The sequence below is a fragment of the Pelodiscus sinensis genome, chromosome 8, assembly GCF_049634645.1.
Source record: "Pelodiscus sinensis isolate JC-2024 chromosome 8, ASM4963464v1, whole genome shotgun sequence".
NCBI classification, from domain to species: domain Eukaryota; kingdom Metazoa; phylum Chordata; order Testudines; family Trionychidae; genus Pelodiscus; species Pelodiscus sinensis.
The window spans coordinates 73,988,496-74,013,004 of record NC_134718.1 but is presented as its reverse complement, the minus strand read 5'-3'; the positions used below and the strand labels follow the sequence as shown (position 1 = coordinate 74,013,004).

Below are 24,509 nucleotides of genomic sequence, written 5' to 3'. Positions count from 1 at the left end.
TTGACAGGACGTTTTCCTAGCGCACTTCGTGAGAGAGGAGTTAAATACGATACTGTGAAATTAACACCACTCCTCCCTCACCCCCATCGGCTCTCGAAAAGGAACATTTGCACTACAAAGTAGCTTATCTAGATTAAGAGAAGCAGCTGCATGGCCACTAGCACTTGTATGCTTCCCTTTATAACAGTCATAAGTAGATGGGACGAGTAGATGAGACTGCACACCAGAGAGTCACCCGGAGAAAGGTCACAAAAAGCAAAGCCACAGACTGAAAATGAAGGTGTCCAATGATTGCTAACCGATCTGCCCATTCCCTTGCTTGGATTTGGTCTGGCTTCCCTTGGTGTGATTTGTCTGTACCTGAAGCTCCTTGGGACCATGCCTGCTTTACATTCTGAACAGTGTCTATAATGTGTTAGGTGCCGCACCCATTTCCAAAAAAAAGACTAAAAAAAAGGAAAAATCCCAAATCCATGACTCAGAACTGCAGTAATGTTCTACGCTGGGAAGTAGAAGGGGAAGTTTTAAAATGGCAGAGGGATGTCAGAAGTAGGCTGGCAGGCAAAGATATTTGGTTTGGTTTTTACTTCCACCTGGAAGATGCTCGAATGCGGAGTTTGGCTTGCAGCATGGCGAACATGACAGCAATCCCGCTGCCATCAGCACACCCCCACAAGGCACCTTTGACACAGCTTTCCCTGCACACAGCCCGCCCACAGAAGGAATCACGGCAGCAAAAGGCACTTCATTATTCCTCAATTCAAGAGAGGGAGGGGAGGGTTCTTAAACAACCTGCATTGTGCTTTTCTTTTTTAAAGAACAGGGGGGTAATCAAGTTCAGGGCAGCCCCGGACAGCTGCCCTGTGACCTACTCATGCTGACCCCCACTATTCATCACTTTCCTTAGGACTATGAGGGCAAGCTCCCCGGGTAGTGACCACCACAATAGACAGATACAAGCCAACAATAATATGGTTCCTGCAAAAAAACCAGATGGCACCGCAATAAATTTACAAATCGGCATTCATGGCTCTGCGGAAAATACCCAGGAGCTAAAAGGCTTGAGGAGCCCCCAGAGAGCTTCCCAGTTTCTAAAGGCCAGTTCTCTCCCCAAGACTATTGAGCGCATGTTCTTCATAAATGAAGAATGGAGCTGTAGCCCTTAAGACAACAAATGCCTGGCCTAATCAATCTAGCATTTGGGTCTAACACTAAATGATAGGCCCTGAAAACTAATTATGTTTTTTGGCAAGGCGGCTGCATTAAAATGGAAACACCCAGGTTAAAAAGGCACCGCAGCATTTGTGAGCCTTTTGGAAAAGGCTGCACGCGCGCGCACATACAAATGCACATGGCTTGCAACGGGAACCTGATTCAATAACTCATGCATTTATTTTTAAAATGAATCAGATTAGTCCCATGTGTGACCTGCCGGTCCATCTGTATGTGCTGGACTTAATGGGACTCTTCTCACGCTTGCTTCAGTTTGAAGTATGAGAGAGATAAATTTAGTTTAATTTTCAACAGATCAAGCTATCCATTTTCCAAATGGACCATCTGGATCAGCCTATTAAAATTAATTTATAACTTTGCAGTGTGAAAATTCGTTTGTTAGCATAAATAAAGTTGCCAAAAACTTTTGCCACTCGTCATTGTATTTCTGAGGGCTGTTTCCCTACCATGACTTTCACTTTACATCTCAAAAATTTTATTTTATCCTATCGAACAGCTGTCAAGCGTAGAATCCTTGCTTCAGAGCTCTGCTCAGCTCTCGTTTGTTTGTAATGTCCTAGCCAACACTAATAGCTTCGATCCACCACTGCGTTTTCTCAGATCCCTATGCCTTCTTCCATGCTGCTCACCATGGATGGAAAGCCCTCCCAAACCCAGTATGTTAGGCATCCAAACGATGCTCATATAACTCCCTAACTTCTCACAAAGCCCATTTGAATCAACAGGAAAATGTCATTTCTTCTAGGAGGAAAGTCCACTGGGCTGAATCAAGTGGGCTTCTGCCAGTGTTAGGGATGTTAAAATGCGGGTCATTGGCTAACCGTGTAAAACAAGCACCCACATGTGGGGCATCAGCCAGCTTCCCAGGGAGCTCTTGCGCGTCAGGAGCCAGCTTTTAAGCCGGCTCCCCAGGTGTACCAGCTCCCACCTGCTGCCCCACCTACATGTGTTTTAATATGACTAAATGCAGAGGCAGCAGTGTGGGTTGGCTTTTAAGCCGGCTCCCATCTGCTGCCTTGCTCCTGGGGAGCTGGCTGCCACCCCCTGCTTGCTGCCTCCATACCAGCGGGGCAGCAGCCAGCTCCCCGGGAGTTGGACTAGGAGCCACATGTAACTGTTAAGCTCATGATGATCAGTTACCTGTTTAAAAGGCTACACTCTTACATCCCTAGCCTATGCACAGCTCTGGAAGCAGAACAAGATTTCTTTAAACTTTTTTTTTTTGAGTGACTCAGAAGAAAACATAAAATTACCCTTGATACAGGGAGCAGTAAATAGTGAAGAGGACAGGTCTCCGATTCAAAGGAATCTGAATCGCCTGGTAAACTGGGCCCAATGTGTGTTTTAATATGGCTAAATGTAAACTTAGCTGTCTAGGAAAAAAGGCCATGCTTACAGGGCAGGGGACTATACTGGGAAGCAGTGACTCTGGAAAAGATTTGGGTGGCATGGTGGATAGTTAAGAGTCCCAGTGCCATGCTGTGGCCAAAAGGGCTCATGGGATGTAGAGCCAAGGGACTCCCGAGCAGAAGTACAGAGGTTATTTTTACCTCTATATTTGGCAGTGGCGAGACCAGTGCTGGATTACTGAGCCCGGTTCCGGTGCCCCCCATGCAAGACGGAAGTTGATACATTGGAAAGGTTTCAGAGAAGCTCCACAAGAACAATGAAAGGACTGGAAAGTGTGTCATCCCTTAAGATCCTCAGAGCTCAATGGATTTCATTTGACGAAGAGAAGATTAAGGGAGGACTTGCTCACCCTGTAAGTACCTACATTCGGAACAAATATTTACTAATAGGCTCTTCAGTCTGGTAGAGAAAGGTATAACCCTTCCCGTGGATGGAAGCTGAAGCCTCACAAATTCAGACGGGAGGTAAGGGGATCCATGTTTAACAGTCAGAGGAGTTAACCACTGGAACAATTTACCAAGGGCAGTGGTAGATTCTCCATTACTAATTTTTTAAATCAAGATGGGATTTTTGCTAAAAGATCTCCCCTAGGAATTACTTTGGAGAACTTCTCTGGTCTATACCAGACAAGGAGATCTCTTTCGTCTCTTTCGGCCTTTGAGTCTATGACTCTGAATGATGGGCCCCCAAGCCCAAAAGAGCCTGCCAGCCCAAAGTAACTTTCAAAGTAACGGCTGTGCTTCAGTATGGCATGAAATCAGAGCAGTGAGATGTAAAGCAATGCAGCACCTCACTTAAACTTTTCTACTGCAGAGTACCAAACAAGCATCGCCCTTATTCAATGTGCCCTAATTCTGGGGGAAAGAATAAAATACACGGCTGTGCATGCCTCTAACATGCTACACGTACATTTGGAAACCTCGGCCAGTTTCTTGCCCTTTACTAACAGGGGAGAAAGATGAGTGCACGTCACTTCCCCAAACTTGCAGGACAAGTCCAACAGGTGCAAATGCTGCCACCAGGCCAAATACTGAAGAAGTTTGGAAATATCGAGTTCTAAAAGTGAAGGAAGGACCGTGCAATGACATCATATTAGAATGCCTACAGAGAGAAAAGATAAGAAGGCCACCTTGGAGACAGCCTTTGAGGTGCATTTCAATGTTTCCACTTTTTGTTTGCTGATGCATTTTTCAAGAATAATACAGTAGACTTCCGATATTCCGGAACCTAGGTGGTGCCAGATTATCTGATATGCTGGACTATCAGGAGGTATTATAAGGTGGACACGGACACGGTATCCAGTATATACTGTATATAAAGTCATAGAATCATAGGACTGGAAGGGACCTCGAGAGGCCATCGAGTCCAGCCCCCCCCCCGCCCTCAAGGCAGGACCAAGCTCCGTCTACACCATCCCTGACAGATGTCTATCTAACCTGTTCTTAAATATCTCCAGAGAGGGAGATTCCACCACCTCCCTTGGCAATTTATTCCAATATTTGACCACCCTGACAGTTAGGAATTTTTTCCTAATGTCCAATCTAAACCTCCCCTGCTGCACTTTAAGCCCATTACTCCTTGTCCTGTCCTCAGAAACCAAGAGGAACAAATTTTCTCCTTCCTCCTTGTGACACCCTTTTAGATATTTGAAAACCGCTATCATGTCCCCCCTTAATCTTCTTTTTTCCAAACTAAACAAGCCCAGTTCATGAAGCCTGGCTTCATAGGTCATGTTCTCTAGACCTTTAATCATTCTTGTTGCTCTTCTCTGGACCCTTTCCAATTTCTCCACATCTTTCTTGAAATGTGGCGCCCAGAACTGGACACAGTACTCCAACTGAGGCCTAACTAGTGCAGAGTAGAGCAGCAGAATGACTTCACGAGTTTTGCTTACAACACACCTGTTGTTACAACCTAGAATCATATTTGCTTTTTTTGCAACAGCATCACACTGTTGACTCATATTCAACTTGTGGTCCACTATGACCCCTAGATCCCTTTCCGCCATGCTCCTTCCTAGACAGTCGCTTCCCATCTTGTATGTATGGAACTGATTGTTCCTTCCTAAGTGGAGCACTTTGCATTTCTCTTTATTAAACCTCATCCTGTTTACCTCTGACCATTTCTCTAACTTGCTAAGGTCATTTTGAATTATGTCCCTATCCTCCAAAGAAGTTGCAACCCCACCCAGTTTGGTATCATCTGCAAACTTAATAAGCATACTCTCTATCCCAATATCCCAGTGTTTTAACCTTTTTTATTGTACATACTGGATACAGTATACTGTAACGTTTTATTTTTTAACCCTTTTTTCTCGGTTCAGCAGCTGCTGCTTCTGCGTTGTGACCCGTTTTTGCCGGACTATCGGAAGTGCTGTACAATTGGATGCCGGACTATTGGAGTTCTACTGTAGATTCAGAATAGCCTTCTTCTCCCTTCTTGATCCTTTTTGAAACTAGAACCACAGAGTCAGACCAAGTCCCCCCTCTGATGGTGGGACTCATTCTACTGACTATCTATAGGAGGACTTGATGGCTGCTCTTGCACTGGCTTCTATTGGTATTGCTGAAGATTAGGAGAACCATCACTGTGTGTTTGAGATATCTGATTGGTTCTTACAACAATTCCTCCTCCAAGTCAAGGACACATCTGTCTTTCAAGAAGGGCAGACAGTTCTGTGCTACCGGGAGAAGCTTGCAGCTAATTTTGATCTCATGCAGGACTGGTCTGAGTTGGAATAATGCTGATTTCTTGGCATATGCCAAGTCAAAGAAATCATCATTGCATTCCTTCCACTCTGCCATGCTCTTGTTCTATGTTCTGCTGTGGTATGCACTGACTCACTGGCGGTATGTAGAAGACAAAGAACCACGAGGAGAACCAACATGCTTTATAGGAAACTCTGAAATCTGTATTGCTTGGTTGCAGTTTTCTTCTCCTTTTCAGATGAGTTATCAGGATGCAGAGGTCCCCATTAAGATATTTAATGATAGGACACAGGATCATAGAAGATTTAGGGCTGGAAGAGACCTCAGGAGGTCATCTAGTCCAACACACTGCCCGAAGCACAGCTAACCCCAACTCTATCATCCCAGCCAGGGCTCTGTCAAGTCTGGCCTTAAAAACCTCTAAGAATGGAGATTCCACAGCCTCTTTAAGCAACCCATTGCAGTATTTCACCCCCCTCCTAGTGACATTTGCCAGAAGCGAAAATCTTTTCCTCTCTCTCCTTCCTGGGCTTGCTCAGCACGCTTGGGCATCTTGTGGAAGCAGCAGGAAGACCTAGGAAAGCCTGTTGTCTGCTGAAAAAGCAGAATTAACCCCCGAAGCTCTCTGGTGGCGCCCACAACATTGCCTACGACAGACAGTTCTGGCTCTGACCCCCAAGCTGCTGAAAGATCAATTGGTAGGATCTGTGGGCCCGCACTCATAGAAAATAGCAAGTTAAAGCATGAGAAAGATAGGAAAGCGGGAGGACTGGGAATACATCATTGGAATCTGGCATTCTTTCCAGGGATCCCACTTGATCTTGTACTAGCTCCATTTTTTAGATAATTTGCTTCTCACAGAAGGACTGTGCATCATGCACACCACAGATTACATCACTGACACTTTCTATGGCTGAATCTTGAGCTATAAAACCAGCATCCTTCTTCCTTGAGCTATGGGAAAAAATAAGTATGGATTGAACCCCTCTAGTCTGGCACACACTGGTCTGGCAACATCTATGGTCCGGCATGATTTTAGTTAGCCACATGTCCACTTATCATGGGTGTGGCCACGTCCGCCACAGTCCCATACTGTTTTACAGCCACCAGTACTGGCTCTCAGCGTTCTGTGCTGTTATTTAGCTCTAATTTATCCCTAAATGTCTTCTAAGAGCCCAGCAAGCAGTGGAAATCTTCGTAATACTGCTAGACAATATTGACCTCCTGTGGTTTGGCAAATTCTCTGGTTCGGCGCAAGTCAAGTCCTGAGGATGCTGGACAAGAGAGATTCAGTCTGTACTCTTCCTATAAAATGTATTTTTCCTTAGACAATATTGAAGGGACTGATAGATGAGTAGGCATCTATACTGTACCCTCTACTGTTGTACTCTCTTCCTCTCTAATTGCTAACTAATGGTTCTTATATGGTTCTTTTAACTATCCAGTCTGTAGGTGCTTATAGGCTATCGGTTTTGCCTGTTACATACTAGCTCGGATTTCCTTTTGATATTTATATGCCCACTGCCCCTTTTTGTCCCGTCCCCCCTCCCCGCCTTCTTCCCTATTTATTTATTTTTGGTTCTGGACATCGAACACTCCAGTCATCAGAAGAAGTGGGCTCTGACCACGAAAGTTCACGATACCATCTACATGTTTTGTTAGTCTTTAAAGTGCTGCCAGACTATTTGTTGTTTTTTAAGTTTATCCTGTACAGGCTAACTCAGCTACCCCTCTGAAGATTATAAAAGAGACCACAGAGGTACATAGACAGTTTACAAAACCTTTGTTCTTCTCTCTCATCCAGGATGGTGGAACCACTGAATTGGATCTTTCGTTGGTGTTAGGCAAGTTGACTTGATTTTTGGGCTGAGAGAAAGGGGGGGGGGGATTTGCTCTCTAAGGATACTGAAGCATTGATTTGTTGAATGCCAGGGTGCTCAGCGATGCAGAATACATACAGGGAGATATACTCCCTGCTGCGTAGAACTTCATTACAATTAAGATGCAAGGAATTTGTTTTAATACAGAGAAAGGATCAGAAGAGAGGTTAAAATGTTTCTGGGGGCACAGCAAATCAACAAGGACTCCTCAAACTTTTAGAGGGAAATTAAAGTAGCTCTACTTTTAGGTTATCAGTGTGACAGTGGCTCTCAAAGCCCGCCTTCTAGGTATGGTATGAAACACAGCTATTCTAAAGCACCTGGAGATTCTTGGGTGCTAGGTACTGTAGAAAGGCAATATGTACGCTCAGTGAAGGAGTAGTACAGACCAAGGCTGGAGAGTCCCCACTGATTAGCAAAACAAGAAATTTCAGATTACAAAGTCCCAGCTGATGGCACTACATTAGTCACTTAGGCTTGCTCATATTTATAAAAGCCCAGCACGTCTGATTTTCCCAGGTACAATGCTACTTGCCTTCTCCCACTAAGGGGAGTAACAAAGGATATGCAGGCTCCAGCATGGCAAATACACCAGATTAAAGTCAGGAACCTAAGCTCAGACTCTTGTTTCCCAAAGCGTTTTAAGAGTCAAGCCATCTGAAAGCTGGATTGTATTTTTAAGAGGCTAATTGCATACCTGTCTAAGTGAATTCTTCTCTGGCGTGATCTTCCTAGGGGGCTCGCCATTATTACAGTCTTCTCTCTCTGAGGAATTCTGTGAAAGAAAGGAAGCTTTAATTCAGTTCTTAAGCCCCAGTATTATTTGGTGGGAGGAAAGAAAACTGAGTATTTGCAAGCCACACACACTAGATTTTATCCATACCAGTAAAAGCTAGCCTCAGGTGTAAATCAGCTGGCTTGTTAGGACCAGGAGAGAATTTTTCTCATTCTTGATAAATAATACACCATTGGATAAGCACAGTGGAAAAGTTTTTGTTTGTTTGTGACTTTCTCTATAACTGCTAGGACTGACCGCTGGTGGAGGTAAGATGCCAAGCAGGTGACTTGATGGCCTGATCTAATCTACCACCACTTATGTTCCTGAACTCCATATAGTATCTTGTTTTCAAGATTCCATTTTATAAAGAGTAAATATAGCTAATAAAATTCACCTGCTTCTCCATATTCCAGCCACTCTAGATTAGCCTGAATACTGATTGCCCAAGTGTTTAGTGGGGCCCCAATATTCAGATTTCTTTGGCCGATCTCTAAATTGTAGCAAACCAGACTGTCACGCAGTGTCATGTTAGCGTTCACACCATTTCTGCTCCCAGTGTCGTCTCTCTGGGCTCTCCTCTCTTTCCAGAAAAGCGGACCTACACGACAATACCACCCCCTATTTGGGAACATAGAGGGCTGAGGAAGGAAGAGGCTGCTGCAGGAATACTCCTCAGCTGATGATGGGCTCAGAAAACTTGGCGGGAGATTTCTGTTCTCTTCATGCTCTGGTACAAGCCAAGGATTAGGTGTCTGGGAATAGTGGTATAAAACCATGCTATTGCTTAGCTTAGGACAGAGGCTGTCTTAGTCTTTGGGGCACATTCAGCAAACGATTATCTGGGGGCGGGAGACCTGCCCACATCGGCCAGAGAAGCCCCTCTAGAATTAGCTTTGGAGGAATTCTGTACCCACATCTAAAGCCAGCGTGGGATAGCCTGGAGGTCACAAACCCACACAATCCGTACCTGGAGACGAGCCAGCTTTTAAAGGCCCGAGGAAGAGCCACTAGGGAATGCAATGCCAGTAACAGGAAGTGTTTTGGGCTACTAGCAGATGGGATCATGCTAGGATTTTAAGGTGGAAGCTGAATCACCTTATGATCATCTCCTCCCAGAATCCTCTTCACCCAATTAGGAAATTTATTAACATGTCCAGATTCCCCTTAAAACTAGCTCCCAACCCCAAATTTTGGTTACTGGCTGGATCATCTATCAGGGAAGGAAGAGCTGGTATTCTGCAAGCAGTGTGAGGCCTGAAAAGAGGAAGCAGGCTACAGGATGTCCTCAGTGGTGTAGCAGGTGCTATTAGATCAGCAAGGTCTAGGTAGGTTACAGGTTCTAGTTTAACTGAAGGGGAGGAAGACAGTGGGCAGGCGGCAAGGGCCTGAGCCAAGTTTACCAAGAGATGGAAGAAAAGGAAAACCCCTCAAGCTGGTATAAACCGATCCTGAGGATTCCAAGTAAGTTAAAACCTACAGACCAACTAGTGAGCTTCACAAGACACAGAACTCACGAAGCCCAATGATGCCTAAGCAACTGTAGCCCAGCACCCAATGGTTTAGAGTGTAAATGAATCTGAAACAGGCCTGATAACTCAGCAAAAGAACCAAATGTTAGAAAGTTTGCTCACAGAGCCTCAGTTCGGAGACAGTACTGTTTGCCGTTAAGCCTGGGTTAGAGAGGGCTATGAATAGCTAGGTTAGTACAATAGTACAAGAGCAAAAAGGAAATTAAGATGCATCTTTGCACACACATTGCTCTGTTCTCATCTGCACAGTTTAACAGCTGATTAATGCAAGGAAGGATTTCCATTTTGGTACTTCTGGAAACCGATTAAATGCTAGAGATACAGGACTTGGAAGTTATTGCCAGGAACTGCTTTTCTTATCTGTTTTAAAGATGCATTTTGAATATTCAATCTCCCTTCCCAAACAGCTTCAGAAATCCTATTTTTCCTCAAGTTGGGTGTGTTTTTAGAAAATGGTTATTAAAAGTGAAATCTCATCTTCTCCTTGGCTCTCAAACGGCCTTTCAATGTCATTAAAGTTAAAACAATTGTCAAAAGCCAGGAAATTCAATGTGGAGTGGGAATGTTAGATGCCATTTCATTTAATTTAATAATAGTGTAACTGCACCAACTCTATCGGTTACATGATTATTCGATGGGCCCCGAGGCAGGACGGCAGCCTGTGCGCTCCAGGCCTCACTCCCAGGGAGACACCCTGCCAGCCTGCACTCCTGCCTCTGTCTCTGTCTCAGGCAGGAGCTGGCTTGCCTCTGATACAGATGCAGCAGTGCAGGACATCCCATGGAACAGCCTCTGTCCGAGGGTGGCCTGAGCTCCCCGTGCACAGGGGCTGCTCCGGCATCCCACCTACACCTCTCCCCCGCACTGCTACCTCTGAGACAGAGGCAGTAGCGTGGGGGAGGGAGGAGAGGGAGAGGGGGCAGAGGCGGCTCCGTGAAGCCGGTGTCCATGGGGAGTTGGCTTTTGAGTGGCCTCCCCTTGAGCACTGGTTCCCAATTTCCCCCCGCCTCTGTGGCGGGCAGCTCCGCAGAGCTGGCTTCCTACATGTACTGGCTCCCACCTGCACCTCTCTCTTTCCACGCTGCTGCCTCTCTATCAGAGGCAGCAGCGTGGGAGTGGGCGGGGCAGGTGGCTCTGCGGGATGCAGTGCTCACCGACTCCTCCTGGACACCGGCTCCCTCCTCCCGCCACCTTGCTGCCTCTGATACATCAGTGCATGCAGTCCTTTGGGCTAACCGATAAGCCCAGGCTGATCAGTTAATCGTTTCAACGACTGTACTCTAACATCCCTAATGTGGAGGTGAAAAAACAGACTTTATTCTGAAATGTATTATCTCAACATGCCACAAGTTTTCCGGTTTCTTTTTCTTTAAATTGGAGATCTAATTTTAAAAGCAAGCAGAGGCCCTTTTTGCATTCATTATCTTTATAGGTGGCAAGGCTATGAGGTTGGCTGAACAAAGACCAGACAAAGACTGCCAAGTGCATATGGTGGCTCACAGCTTGGTGTCGCACCACTCTACAGTACCAACACAGCAACTCCAATAGCAGACTATTAAAGAGGAGCGCTGCTCATGCACTTTTGTCGGCAAGTAAGTTACGCTTGGTGAAGACAGAATGACTGAAAAGCATTACACTTAAGAAACAAAGCACAGATGGTTCCAACTCCCGCTCATTTCTTAGGAGCAGGAAAATCACCATTCCAGGTGAACTACAAGCCTCCAAATAGTTCAAAAAATAGCCATGCCAGCATTAAAGTCAATTACATGCCACAGAACAATGTGCCGTGCTAGCGACCATAAAATTACATCTCTACGTGGTCTTATTGCTGAACCATGCAAGGGAGGTCTGCTCCCCTGTTTGAGGACCAGTCTGAGGTTTCCTTCAACATGAGTGATGCTTCCAGCCATGGGAGAGGAAGACAAAAGGCTATCAAAAAGGAGCTTTGCAGTCATAGCTCTGGTGCCCAGATAGAACGTTGTACGTGCATCAGAAATGTCAAATGTTTGCGGTCACCGCAACTGACGGGTAGCAAAGACAAGATGGAATCTGTTGGGGGAACGAGTGGGGACAGAATCAGCAGGCAAAAAGGCAGATCACAGCTGAAAACCCCGACAACCTCTTGAACTGGGGCAAACACCGAAATCCTATTGCCTCTGAGTGGCAGTGCCCTTCGGGTGTGTCAACACAGCACCGGAACTCAAAATAAGATACATAATTTGAGCTACGCAAATTGCACGTCTTATTTCAATGCTATTTCGAAATAGTGCCAAATGACGAAATAAGCTATCTCCACAGCGCCAAATTTCGAAATACAGCGCTATTCTGAAACATCCCTAAAATGAGGTTTACACGGACGTCGGAATAGCCAGCCTGAAATAACAGGCTTGCTGCGAAGACGTGGGACAGCTATTTCAAGATACTCTGGTATCCCGAAATAGCACTGCAGCATAGACGTAGCCTTCCTGGCCACCAAAGCCACATAGGGCAAGAGAGCGCTCCTACTGGCATGCATGGAACATTGTCTAAAAACAAGGGCTAGCCCGACTTTGGCATCGTTCATTCAAGTCCCACAAAGCATTAACTGGCTAAGCTGCCAGCCCCCACTCAGAGTATCGCCTCTATTTGCACAGGTCGATACAATGCAGACCACAGGCTTTACACAAGGTCACGCAGAAAGTCAACGGCAAGGCTGGGAATGGAAATGGGAGACTCTCTGCGTTAGTCGGTATCCTTCCTCTCTAGCCTGCCCCTCAGAGGCCCACATAAAAGGTGTTTGCCTCTCAGTTTATTGATCCTGAAATGGTATCACAAGAGACCCTTTCCCAATACAATTTGGATTTGTCTCCAGCCTGAAATTAAGAGGGTAAAATTCCACAGTGTATAATACCACCCCAGGCACCTCCACAAATTTATTCCATTCTTGGACTCTGCAGATGAAGCCCCCATCTCAAAACACGTACATGTCACCCACGGTCCCTAGGCTAAGTTGCCCGACATGGGATATTTTTCTGTATATAAGCAATGCTGGGATTCAGCTATAATAGATGGATGAATTCACTCTCAGGGCCGCCTTTAGCTCTGCCTTACTCCTTGTGGTGGAATCAGAAACCTGCCAACTGGGCAGTTGTTTTGGTGCTGTGTTGCCCAACGCTAATTATAAAACAGTACAGATGCAGTCTTCTTCCACATGTAAGGAGGCGGGGGTGGGGAAGAACTATGCATCTATGTAAAGAGCACAACTATCTTTTATGCTTTCAAATTCTTAATCCTATTTGGAGCTGTCAGTGGGGGTTAATGGAAGCCTTGGATAGGAGAATTCCAATCTGGTTGGCAGATGGATAGGTTGGTTATAGCTGCATAACTATGTCTTGCCTGCAGGCACAATTCAGAACACTGTTAAAGCAATATAAAGTCTCTGTCAAGCTGAACCATTTGGATCAGTAGCAAGGAGAAATAATAATAAAAAAAGGAGTTCATTTCTGGGCCTTGCACGTTTATGCTAGTATGCAGAAACTGATTAATTGTCATCGTGTGCTGGTCTGCTATACCTCAGATTTCTACTTCTGGAGTAGATTTTGCATGCTAATGTAATCATTCTCCCTCTTGAGACATTAGCAAATAATCAAATGAAAAACAGGATCATAATTTACTGAGATTCGGGCAATTCTCTATGCAAATTTGACTTGTTATTGCTGCTGCCTCGTTAATCTGAATGCCTTTGACAAACTCCTTTGATTTATGAACTCATGACAACTCCAATGTGTATATATTTTGCTAGATTGACATTATCATTAAGAGTGGGTGGACTGAGCTAACATGAATGGCTGATTTTATTCGCTGGTGTCTGCTGCTCAACAGCTGAGCATCCACTTCTCACAAGCCCCTGAGCGTCAGGCTCTTCCCATCTACCCATCCATTCATCATCTCGATGTTAATTGGCCCAGGCTTTAAGCAAATTTTCAACACGATTTAAAGGCACGATGACACTGATTACTGACCCTCTGCCATACGGTGCCTATTGATTAACCTGACAGAGATGATGTGCTTGAGGGAAAGTAGGTGTGCACAGACCTCAGGGGGGAAAATGTATTGTCTAGGCAGGCAAAACACTTGCCATTGCCCCAAAGGCCAGAATTTGTGCAGCAATGGCCCTTAAAACTATTGCTTTAACACCTGCATCCAGTGCAGAAAGTGCTTGCTTGCTTTGGAAGATATAAATTCATTGCTACGCGCCCGTCTGCATTTTAACAGAGCTCTCAGACAGCCAGATCCCTTCCAATCAATTGACAGCTGTGTGTACACACAGCTGATGAAATGCAAAGCTAAAGCGGGGTGGGCTGTTAGTGACACAAGCATTGCAAGCTGGGGGCTGACAGAATGCTCCCGGGCAAGGTGGCGGGTGTGTGTGTCTGGCTCTGCATTCCCGGAAGGGGCAGGGCTTCCGGCAGAAGGGGCGGGGCTGGGGCAGCGGTAGCCAGCTGTTCGCATCGTCCGGAACATACCATATGGGGCACTGGTGGCAATTTAAAGGGCTCAGGGCTCCAGCTGCTGCCGTGGTAGTGTCGGTAGTGACTAGACGCTCTGAGCCCTTTAGAATCGCTTCTCCCTTCGCCCTGCCCCCCTGCTGGCGGGCCTGACTACAAAGGAGTGAGGGCTTGTTTTACTGCACAAAATCGGCCCCGCTGCAGTCGGAGCAGTGGCGTCACTTTAGTGGGGCTGGTGAAGCCGTGTTAAATCTACGGGAGAGCATTCTTCCCTCGAGGCAATTAATCCACCCCAACAAGAGGCGGGAGCTGTGTCGATGGGAGAGCATTTCCTGCCAGTAGAGCACGATGTAGGCTCTGTGGTGAGTTGACGTAAGTTACGTTGTTCAGCGGAATGGTTTTTTACACCCGAGTGATGCAACTTATCTTGACTTTCGCGGTAGCATCGACAAGGCCTGAGCCTTCATGGGTATGTCAGTTCCATTAGTTAGTAAAGAGTGGAAGCACCATGTCCAACCTGAGATGAGATTAGTAGCTAGTCCAAGAAAGGTCAGGATGTCAAATGGAGCTGTCCCGGTATTTTTGTAGTTATTTTTATACATTTGTAACATGAAGCAGTGATGTGTTTTATTTGCCCTGCCCTCACAGCAAGCGGCTCAGAGGAACCTTCGCTTTGAGCTCACAGTACACTGAGTAACCAGAGACTGAAAGTGAAAGCTGACCTCCAGTTTCCGGTTCCTTGGACAAGTCATCAACCAGTAGCTGAGCCCCAATAGTGCGCTTTGGGGAAGCTGTATCCTCACCCAATCACTGTACACTGAACGGGGGTTAGTCGAGAGAGTGCACTTTAACAAGGTGGATACATCAGCTTTCTGTCTGCCAAAGGGCATAATTTACAAGGAAAATGAAGCAGAAGATCCATTTTCCCATCCAGCCCCAGGTTATACTTACCAGTTAGGGTGTACAGTTTTCTTTACAAATTCAGGGCAGCCACCCAGGCTGGGAGAAAGGAAGTTTCACTTGTCCAACCTGGATTTTTGGTTGTCCCATGATGCTAGAAAATCAGATTTTTCTTAGTCTGCATCAGCTTATGGGAACAGGCGAAGGGATAAAGAGATGGAAACACTGGCCTGAATTATTTTGTGCCTCTGCCAGCCAGAATATGGATTAAAAAGAGGGAGGGAGAGGAATAAGTGATAGCAAAGGCCCTACATTCCCTTTCCAATAACCTTTGTGAGTGATAGATGAATCCAGGAGCGTTGTTATTGTTAAGGGACTGTCATCTTCCTGATTTTATAAAAGCTGCGTGTCAGGCTATAAACATCTCAGCCATTTCAAACACTGCAAGGATGAAACCTGGCACTGCCATCGCCAGATTGAAAGCAATATTTTACTTTTAAAATTATAGCCCAAATAGCCAGTTAACACATTTAGAGCTGCCCCAAGTGGAACAGCATGCTCAAATTCACACTTCTTTGGCTAGTCGCTACCCCATGTAAAGCAAGTCTGAACGGCGAGCTGTGACTGAGGAAAACGAGTATGAAGAGGGCGAGTTCCAAAGTCGTACCCTCGACAAGCTCAGCAAATAAAACAGAAACGACAAGTGCATGACACAGGGAGAGCAACAGCAATGAAAATAGAGAGGGATGGCTTAAACCTCAACAGTCTTTGGCATTTGCAGGTTTGAACATTCACTGCTCTGAGATCCTCTTTGAAGACACTAAATAGAAGTATTTAGGCACAACGGGGTGACTTAAGTGTGAGATGACAGAACTACAATTCCTTGTGCTTGCAAGTTTAAAGTTAAGTGGGATTTTTGCAAGAGGTTTATGTTTAATTATTAGAAGGAAGGCGGTACGAGGAGAAGGTGGGTGAGCCGGGGGTATTGATGCTCTTATTCCCCTCTTTTGCAGTCATCAATATTAGAGAGAAAGATGTAAGTTAAGCTTGCTGAGAGTCAGGTATTTGATTTTAGACTGTAAACTCTTCAGGACATGGGATAGTTTTTGTGTTTGAACAGCATCTAGCACAACAAGCCCTGATCCATGACTGGAGAGGGTGCCTTAGAATCTGTCATCATACAAACAATTTTTCAATCAAAGATCTGAGCAATTTGAGCAATTAAAGGTAGGTAAGTATATAAAGAGTTCAGGCTGCACTTATGATCATGCATTCCACACACAAAAATTACCCCAAAGTTGTTGAAAAACTGGATACAGTTCTACACTCCAAATAAACAGTAGCATTCTCTCTCTCTCATATATCTCTATATATATTTCTTTGCTTTGTATTCAACCCAATAAATGCCAGATTAGAATGCATGTCTACCCACAGTAACATGACATACCAGAGCATTAAGAAATTAAGGACAATTTTCAGACCAAGTTATTCTTTTAAATAAGTTAATTTATTAGAAAGATGACGGTAAAATTGTAGGACATCTTCACAGTACCAGCAGAATAGAGAATATGATGTAACATTCAGATCCTTAAAAACCAGGGCAAATATTAATTAAAAATATTAAGAAACAATAAAACAGTTTGGACAATATAAAGTTTGTTTAAAAACAAACTCTGATGCCAGTGATGGGAGCACACCTGTCATGAGAACTTCAAACGCTAACTTCGCTTTACTAGAAATTTCTCAAACCAGAGTGAAAATATGGTTAATGAGAACACTCTCTCCTTGTTCCTCAAAAGCAGCTTCACTTTTCTGTTGCATGAATTTAAAAGATCTAACAGTGGTAAATTTGTTTTTTATATGCAAGACTTCATGCCAGTCAGTTGGATGAAGACCCTTTATATTCCAATGTTTGCTGGTGTCTTATTTTTACAAACATTACGTCCAGAGAACCTTTGAATATAATTTTACATGGATTAAAGAAACATTTGCTTCTGCTAATCAGGACATCTGGCTATTTTTTATAATTCCCAGACATCTGCATTACGTTGTGCTACCTCCCCATTCTTCACATCAAGGTTAGAGCAAAAGAAACCTTTAGGGTTCAGGTTCGCTGGCACCCTCTGCTCAGCCAGGGTCTCTTATGATTTTATCATTCAGGAAAGAGATTCCAATCAGCTGCTTGGCAGGTGTAAGAGTAAAACAGAGTTTGCATTCTGTATTTCAAGTTTTCTGTGGTATACCAAGACAATCTACATCTTTATAGGTATCCAAAACCCCATGTTTCCAAAGTGTATGTGCACGTGTGTGCATACATATATGTATATACATACATACACGACTCAACCCATGCTAGCAATAACATAGGATAAACTTCTCAAGACCGGACAAGGGAACTTATCACCGACTGACCTGAGACTATTTTTGTACTATGCAATCACCCTCTGCTTTGGTCAGTTTCACTCCAGTGCTTTTTCTGTGTAAAACATCCCTTTGCTTCTCAACAAATCGACTTTGTTTCCACTGTCTAGGCCAACCGTAGTGAAGTCTCTGATCTTTCAAATTTCTGTTCCTATGTCTCACCATGGATTTCAACATTAGCTAATGTGTCTTTAAGATTGGAAAATATTGCCACACAACATTCACAGCGGCAGAAACAAGCACTTCAAAGGAAAGGAAAGGGAGGAATCTAACATGATTTGGCTCTGTTCCTCACTGGTTTGCTTTACTGCATTCCTTCATTTGATGGACACACACACAAAAAGAATTTTTAATACTGAATTTCAGCATGTGAATACACTAAATTTTAGGATTAGTCACTTTCATTCTGTTTTTTTTTTCTATGTATGAATCAAAGCTTTTACTAGTGCTCATCTATTCTCGAACCTGCTGTTTTCTTAATTTTCTTCGCATGGGGGGAAAAAATGCCACAGCCAGACATTAAAGATTGTGCACATAAGCTAACATCCCAAAGAGGTGTTGAAAACATATTTCTAGTACTAACAAGAGTTAGCAAGAGCCAACAGGTCTGGAGAGAGGTTTTTTTTTTTTTTAAACTTTTTATTTATTAAAATTCTCTAGGCACAGGTTAACTTTCTTCGCTTAATATTTATTATGGCTTCATCTGCATGGGAACTGCAAGTGCTTTGATAAATGGATTGTAAGGTTGGCTAGTTTCATGGTAGATTCTGTGTCCTTTTCTGAAACACTACTGCACTTTCTAAGGTTCCATCTACACTTAAAATATGACAGTAGCTCAGCTGCAATGCTTCAAGCTGTGTCACTGGAATGCTTCTTGTAAATACTTACTAAAGCAAAGGGAGGAGTTCTCCCTCCATTATGGCAAATCCACCTCCACACAAGGCAGTAGCTTCTTCCAACCTAGTGCTGTCCACATGAGGACTTAGGTCAGCTTAAAGACATAACTCAAGGGTGTGGATTCTTCACACACCTGGGCAACGTAACTAGGTGGATCTATTTTTCTGAGAGAGACCAGCCTTAACTTCTTGGAGCACAATCCCTCAGGGAGGAACGATACAGCCTCACTAGTGCCAATACTAAAAGCGTTATCCACATCCTGATTGCCTCCTGCCTTTTTTATTCTGATCTGAATCTCTGGTTTCTCTGCTTCCAGTTCTCCAAAAATAAGAGACAAAAAATGCTCCTGTTAGTAGTCACCATTTCCTTTCCTCAAACCCTTTGGCCAGCTTCTTAACACCAAAATCATGAGCTTCAAGCTCAGTGCCCTCATTTTGGACCTCCCTATAATGTTACCCCTTCTTTTAGTCTGTTTTGATTTTTTCCCTCTATGCTCAGCTTCACACCTTCGTTCATGTTGTGCCCTGAAATAGGGAAGCGACTGCCCATGGCTGCAATGCAAGCCAGTTGTGAGAGGGGCACAAAGCCCCAAACACCAGGGAACTGTTCTAACCATTAGACCACATCCCTTCCTGGAAATACTTGATTACACAGAAGTGGTTCTCTGCCATAAAAGAACTTCCTCCCCAGTGATAACCAAAGAGTAACCAAGTTATATGTGTTTAAGATGGACATAAGATTCATCCCACATTGGACTATGGGTCCAACTTAGCTAACTTCTAATACATTATTATGAATTCATTTCTACACGTCACCAAGGACAAACCCCGTGTAAAGATGCATGTATCTAAAAATGCCTCAGTCTTTTGACAATCACAGCAACTACTTGGGTATGCCTCTGTCGAAAGAGGGATTTAAATTAGGAAAGTCGACAGTGCAAATGAAGCAGGGATTTAAATATCCTATGCTTCATTTGCATAATTGCATCACAGCGGTCTTTTGAAAAAGGGTATTTTGAAAGTGAGAGCGCCATCTAGATGCAGGTCTTTTGGGAAAAAAAACCCTTTTTCGAAAGATCCCGTACGCCTCAAGTTTTTTTCAAAAGGGGTTTTTTTCCCCCCCTTGAAAGAACCGTGTCTAGACGGCGCTTTCGCTTTCAAAATACCCTTTTTTGAAAGACCAGTGTGACACAGTTATGCAAATGAAATGTGGGATATTGAAATCCCCGCTTCATTTGCGCTTTCGATTTGCCTAATTTACATCCCACTTTCGACAGAGGGCTGCAGTTTAGACATACACCTAATGTGCCTCCTTCTAACGAAACAATGGAAACCGAGAATGTTGGACTAGAGAGTCTGTAGCATGTCTGGCTAGCCAGGGCCACTGTGCTGGAACAATGGCTGTAGGGCAAGGTACAAAGCCACGGGCTGATCTGATGCCTTGACATAACGTGCATAAAGTAATGAACTATCCCTACATAACACTTTTAAATTCAAAATCCTACTGCTAGGTTCTGCCATACAAAAATCCCAGCACTGAAACAGCACTCTTTTGAGGGGGCTTTCAAAGACGCCTTCGCTGACTGGGGACGAAGAGTTGCCACTGTGGCAGTGACTATAAAAGGAGGCGAGTAATCTAGGAACCAAAGATTGAAGCGTAAGGGGGTGCGTATATAACAGCTCAGATTCAGATACCTTTCGGCTAGTTTCTAAAGGAAATTAAACAGCTCTAGGCTACTGGCCATTTAGATCCACTATTTGCAGCCTTTTTGCTAGGACATGAATGGCTTATTAAACCTACAACATATCTGTTTTAGTTAACTTCTTGGTAGGGAGGGGGCCAGGAAACAAAATGTACTTAAATGCTGATTTTTTTTCCAGGCTGAATGCCTTTCATCCAATAAGACATTCAAAGCAGTGACCCAGCAAATGGATTGAAAAAGCAATCTTCCGTCTCAGTGCCACATTATCATTCCTATTCAGTATTCGTGGTGAGATATCTCAATCAGCCGGATGTGTGTGTAAGTGACAGCGCAGCCCATTGCTGGGTTAATTAAACATTTGACTTTAACACCCTCCCCATCATTAAGCAAATAAAAACAGATAATTCAAACTGCACTTCATCCGCAGGGTACACCACACACATGTCAAAATTAAGAGAGTCCAAGGCCCTTGGGGAGTTCTGCTCGGGAGGTAATCAGTTTAAATCTTATCTGGTTTATCAATTATTCTATTGATTAAAGTGGGGGTGATTATACAAAGCTCCTTTTTGCCACATGGGATAGATGTCAGCAGAGCAGCACCAGGCAGAGCGGCTCGCAACCGAGTTAAAAGAGATGGACAGATGCATACGAGTTGATTAGTGCATACAAGGGATGTGCAGATGGAAGAACCGACTCTTTGTTTTAGGCAAGGGCTCCTCATCGCAGGGTCCCAATGTTGTTTCCTTGCTACTTGTAAAAACAGATTACACACTAAAAGTTCAACACATTTTCTAGGGCTGTAAACAAAAGACTTGTGTGCCTGGTAGTTGAAACATGTTTCATAGCTGCAGGTCCTACATGTATTCTACAGCCATGTTCTGCTAGCCTACACCGTCACACAATCTGGCTGTAGCAGCCCTTCCACAACTTCTCCATTGTACGTAGCTTCGGACACACAACGCCTGCGCTAACCATATCCTTTGTCTCCTGGCACAATTCTGCCGATGCACCACAGCCTCTTTAGAGTAACCGCTTCTATTCCTATCAATTTCCTAAGCAGAATAATGCCAAGTTCTTCCTCTCCCATCCTCCCCACATTGTTTTGCTGAAGCTTTGATTTTGTCATGTCTAAATTGGATGGTAAGCTCTCAGCTCATGAGCCTGGCTTTCTTATAAGTACAGGGAGGAGCCTACCACATCCCTGGGTGTTGAAAAAAATAAAACACAAACTCTACAGTCATGTAGAAGAGGCCAATTTAAATCTGCTTCATCCGGAAGAGAACACCTCTCTCATTACTACGGATTCTCCCAAAACATATGAAAACAATTCACTGCAAAAACCAGAGTCAATTATTTTCGAACTAGCCTTTTTTTTTCTGCATGAAGTTTCCCACAGTCACAGCTCTTCTGGGGTTAGCAATGGCCAGAGTGTGAGTATGGACCATCCACTAGCATTTTAACCATCCTGTCCCCTAGGATCCATTCAGAACAGGGTGGTGGTGATGAAAATGCTGGCAGCTGGCCTTCGTAGTCTGTTGTCAGTGCTGGTGGAGCTGGAACGGAAAGGCAATTTAAGAAGAGAGGTCTACAGTAGACAAGGCCCTGCGGTATTTTCTTGACTTTCAGGAACACATTACATCCCATTCTGTATTGGCACTGCACACACCCCCAGCTAACTGTAGCTTCTTTCCTTCATACAGCCCTTTTCTTCTTTTGAAACAGACTAGAGAGCCTCCATTAGCATGCAGTATTTTACTCTCACCACTAGAAATACTGAGGGTGCTATTTGTAATTGTATTCTTTTAAGAGGTTTGTTCTCTGCAGCTGTTTTCTGCTTGCAGTGTATTTTGTGTAATCAGCACATCATCATAAATACATTGGCTGTTCCCCTGAGGGGAGCTGTCAGTGTTTAATTTACAGAACAACCTGGCCAATGTGAATTCTAACACTACAGCACTATGGCAAGAAGTTACCACACTCTGAAAAACAGGTTTCTATGAATTTTTATATCAAGAGCTGGTCCCAGGACAATTTAGCTTTTAGAAATAGATTGTTTTAAAACAGTGCTTTATACACTGCACTGAGTGGATTCATTCCCACTTAGAGCATCTTAAAGCAGCACTAAGCTCACTCCTATGCCACACGAGGGTGACTCATATACTGTTAAAAAAGCCTGCAATTCCAGGCGCTACCAGCAGGAGACGCTGTAAGAAGGGGCTTGCTGAGCATGAGGATTTTTATAAGGAACAATCCAAAACACCGGTGTGTTATTTTTCTAAAGCTTGACAAGGGAAGGTATTGTAAGAGTATGGCATGAACAAACATGTAATCACCTACTTCACGGGGTTACTGTAGACTTAATTCATCACTTGTAAAATGCTATAGGAGTGCACAGCACACAGTTATGAGATATTGCACATGTTCATATGCTTATTGGTTCCTTTCACTGGTTAAACTGAAAGAATTCCCCCTTTAGTTTAGTGGATGGAAAGCTGTGTTTTGGAGACCTACATCTCAAGTTCTATTCTGCAAAGCTGCACACATGTGGTTGGCTTGATGTCTGTGGTGTTCATGGACAGTCACAGAATGCTTGACAATGGTGCCAAATTACATTGACAATCATTAAAAAGAGCCCCCTTTCCCACAACGTAACATTTGGATAAGAGCATTAGGACCGCAGTTAATTATTTGAACATTTGATTGTCCATGTCTTTTGAAAACAGTCTGTTTGACTATTTTAAAAGGAACCCAAGAAGGCTGACAATCTGATGCAATGCTGAAGAGAAGCAACTATAAACCAAAATAAATTCTGCAGACAGATTTGGTTAACAAGGCTCTTCAAAAAGTGGCATGTAAGACAAAATGTTAGCCTGCAGAATTATCTTGCCTTTTTGCAGATCTCAGTGAAACCACAGATGTCACAAAAATTGTACAGTTAGAAGAACTGGCAGATTCACAAAACTGACTGGAAGACCCATCTAGAATGACCAGTGATATAAATGTAGCCGTGTTAGTCTGGTGTAGCTGAAACAAAATACAGGACTATGTAGCACTTTAAAGACTAACAAGATTTTTTTTTTTTTTGATCTGAGGAAGTGGGTCTGGCCCACGAAAGCTCATCATCTAATAAACCATCTTGTTAGTCTTTAAAGTGCTACATAGTCCTATATTTTGTTCTAGAATGACCAGGTATTGAGAGATCACAAGTAAATAAAAGCAATTAAAAAGGAACTCACATATTGTCGGATATGTTATTAATTTATTCTGACAATTGTAGTTTAGATTTAGCAACACTACATAGCATGCTATTAAGTTACCTTAGCATCTTTGGAAAAGTAATGAAGTATTACTAACAAGACCTCACTACAGTGTGATCGTTGCCATTAGATCTCTGTTGCCAAATTATTGTGTGAAAACAATCAGGAACAGAACTGTAGGAATTACTGCAAATTATATCCAATCGCCTGGTTCTCGTAACAGTAAAGAGAATGAAGAATGGAATGTTTGATTATTTTGTACATAAACTAGGAAGTTTTCATATGCTGCAAGAAAACTTTTCAGTAGAAGAGAAATTGACACAAACATGACTTAAGACTCACTTCCATCAATTTCAGGATTCTGTAAGCACATTTCTCTTATAGGGCTCTTTTTCAAACTGTTATGCACCCAGTTAAATTCCTGCTTTATAAGAGGACAGCCCTGTTCTGTTCTCCTGTGTGTGTTTGCCTTTAAAATTCCTCTTCCTTGGAATTATGAATGCATGATATCTATTTTATATGAAGCACTGAATTGTGACTAACAGTCTCAAAAGGCTGGATGAGAAAGATTTATTGCACTTTTCAGTGTTTCAAAATTTTTCCAGGCTTGTGGTAAAATGACATCCTTCAACGCTTTACCAGTGCAGCACAGATTTATAGAACCTGATCCTATGTAACTGGCTACATTTAAACTCTTCCCATAGAGTTCTTCAAACACAAAATTTTAGTAGAGGCCAGTGATTTACAATAGGCTAGCCTGGTGCTAACTTCAATAGGAATAGAGAGAGGCAGGCTGGTATTAATGTTTCAGAGGGATTTTGATGCAGCATGCTTAATCCACTCTTCCCCCACCCCCCAGGGCACTAAAGTTGCCATTAGAGGCATAACCAAAATATTTGTATTAAATAAGACCTATGTTAAAATATTTGGAAGTTCAATCTCAAGTCTTTATTACAAAAAGCTTTTAAAAACCAAACTGTTAACTAGAAATTCGAGTGAATGAAACTTCCTTCCTTCTTCCCATTATTTAAAGCTTTAAAAAATGTCCTGGGACCACCAGAATTAAATTGGATGAGTTTAGCCCTAGGTTATGCAAAGGACTGAAATACTCTCTTCCCTTGAGACCATGCAGTACCGCAAATAGCCATTAGATAGCAGCACAGTACATGTGATGTGTCATGTGTCCCACTACCTTCCTGCTCCCCAAGGCTTCGGCTTTGCTCGTTTCGACACACAGACGCACCACACAATAGCTGATTGTAATTCAATTAGTGCAGTCTGCAACTCCAGAAAAGAGTAATTCAATT

At 43.6% G+C, this 24,509-nt stretch overlaps 1 protein-coding gene across 12 annotated transcripts in view; it reads right to left on the bottom strand.

Moving 5' to 3' along the window:
• Positions 1–24,509, bottom strand: part of BTRC (beta-transducin repeat containing E3 ubiquitin protein ligase) — a 172,875-nt gene that overhangs the window by 84,918 nt on the left and 63,448 nt on the right. For 7 of the 12 annotated variants that reach the window (XM_075935605.1, XM_075935603.1, XM_075935610.1 and 4 more), the window contains one exon: positions 7,929–8,006. The exons of the other annotated variants lie outside the window; for them this stretch is intronic. In XM_075935605.1, coding sequence (XP_075791720.1) covers positions 7,929–8,006 — 78 coding nt within the window. The remainder of the gene's footprint in view (positions 1–7,928; positions 8,007–24,509) is intronic. 12 annotated transcript variants of the gene reach the window in all.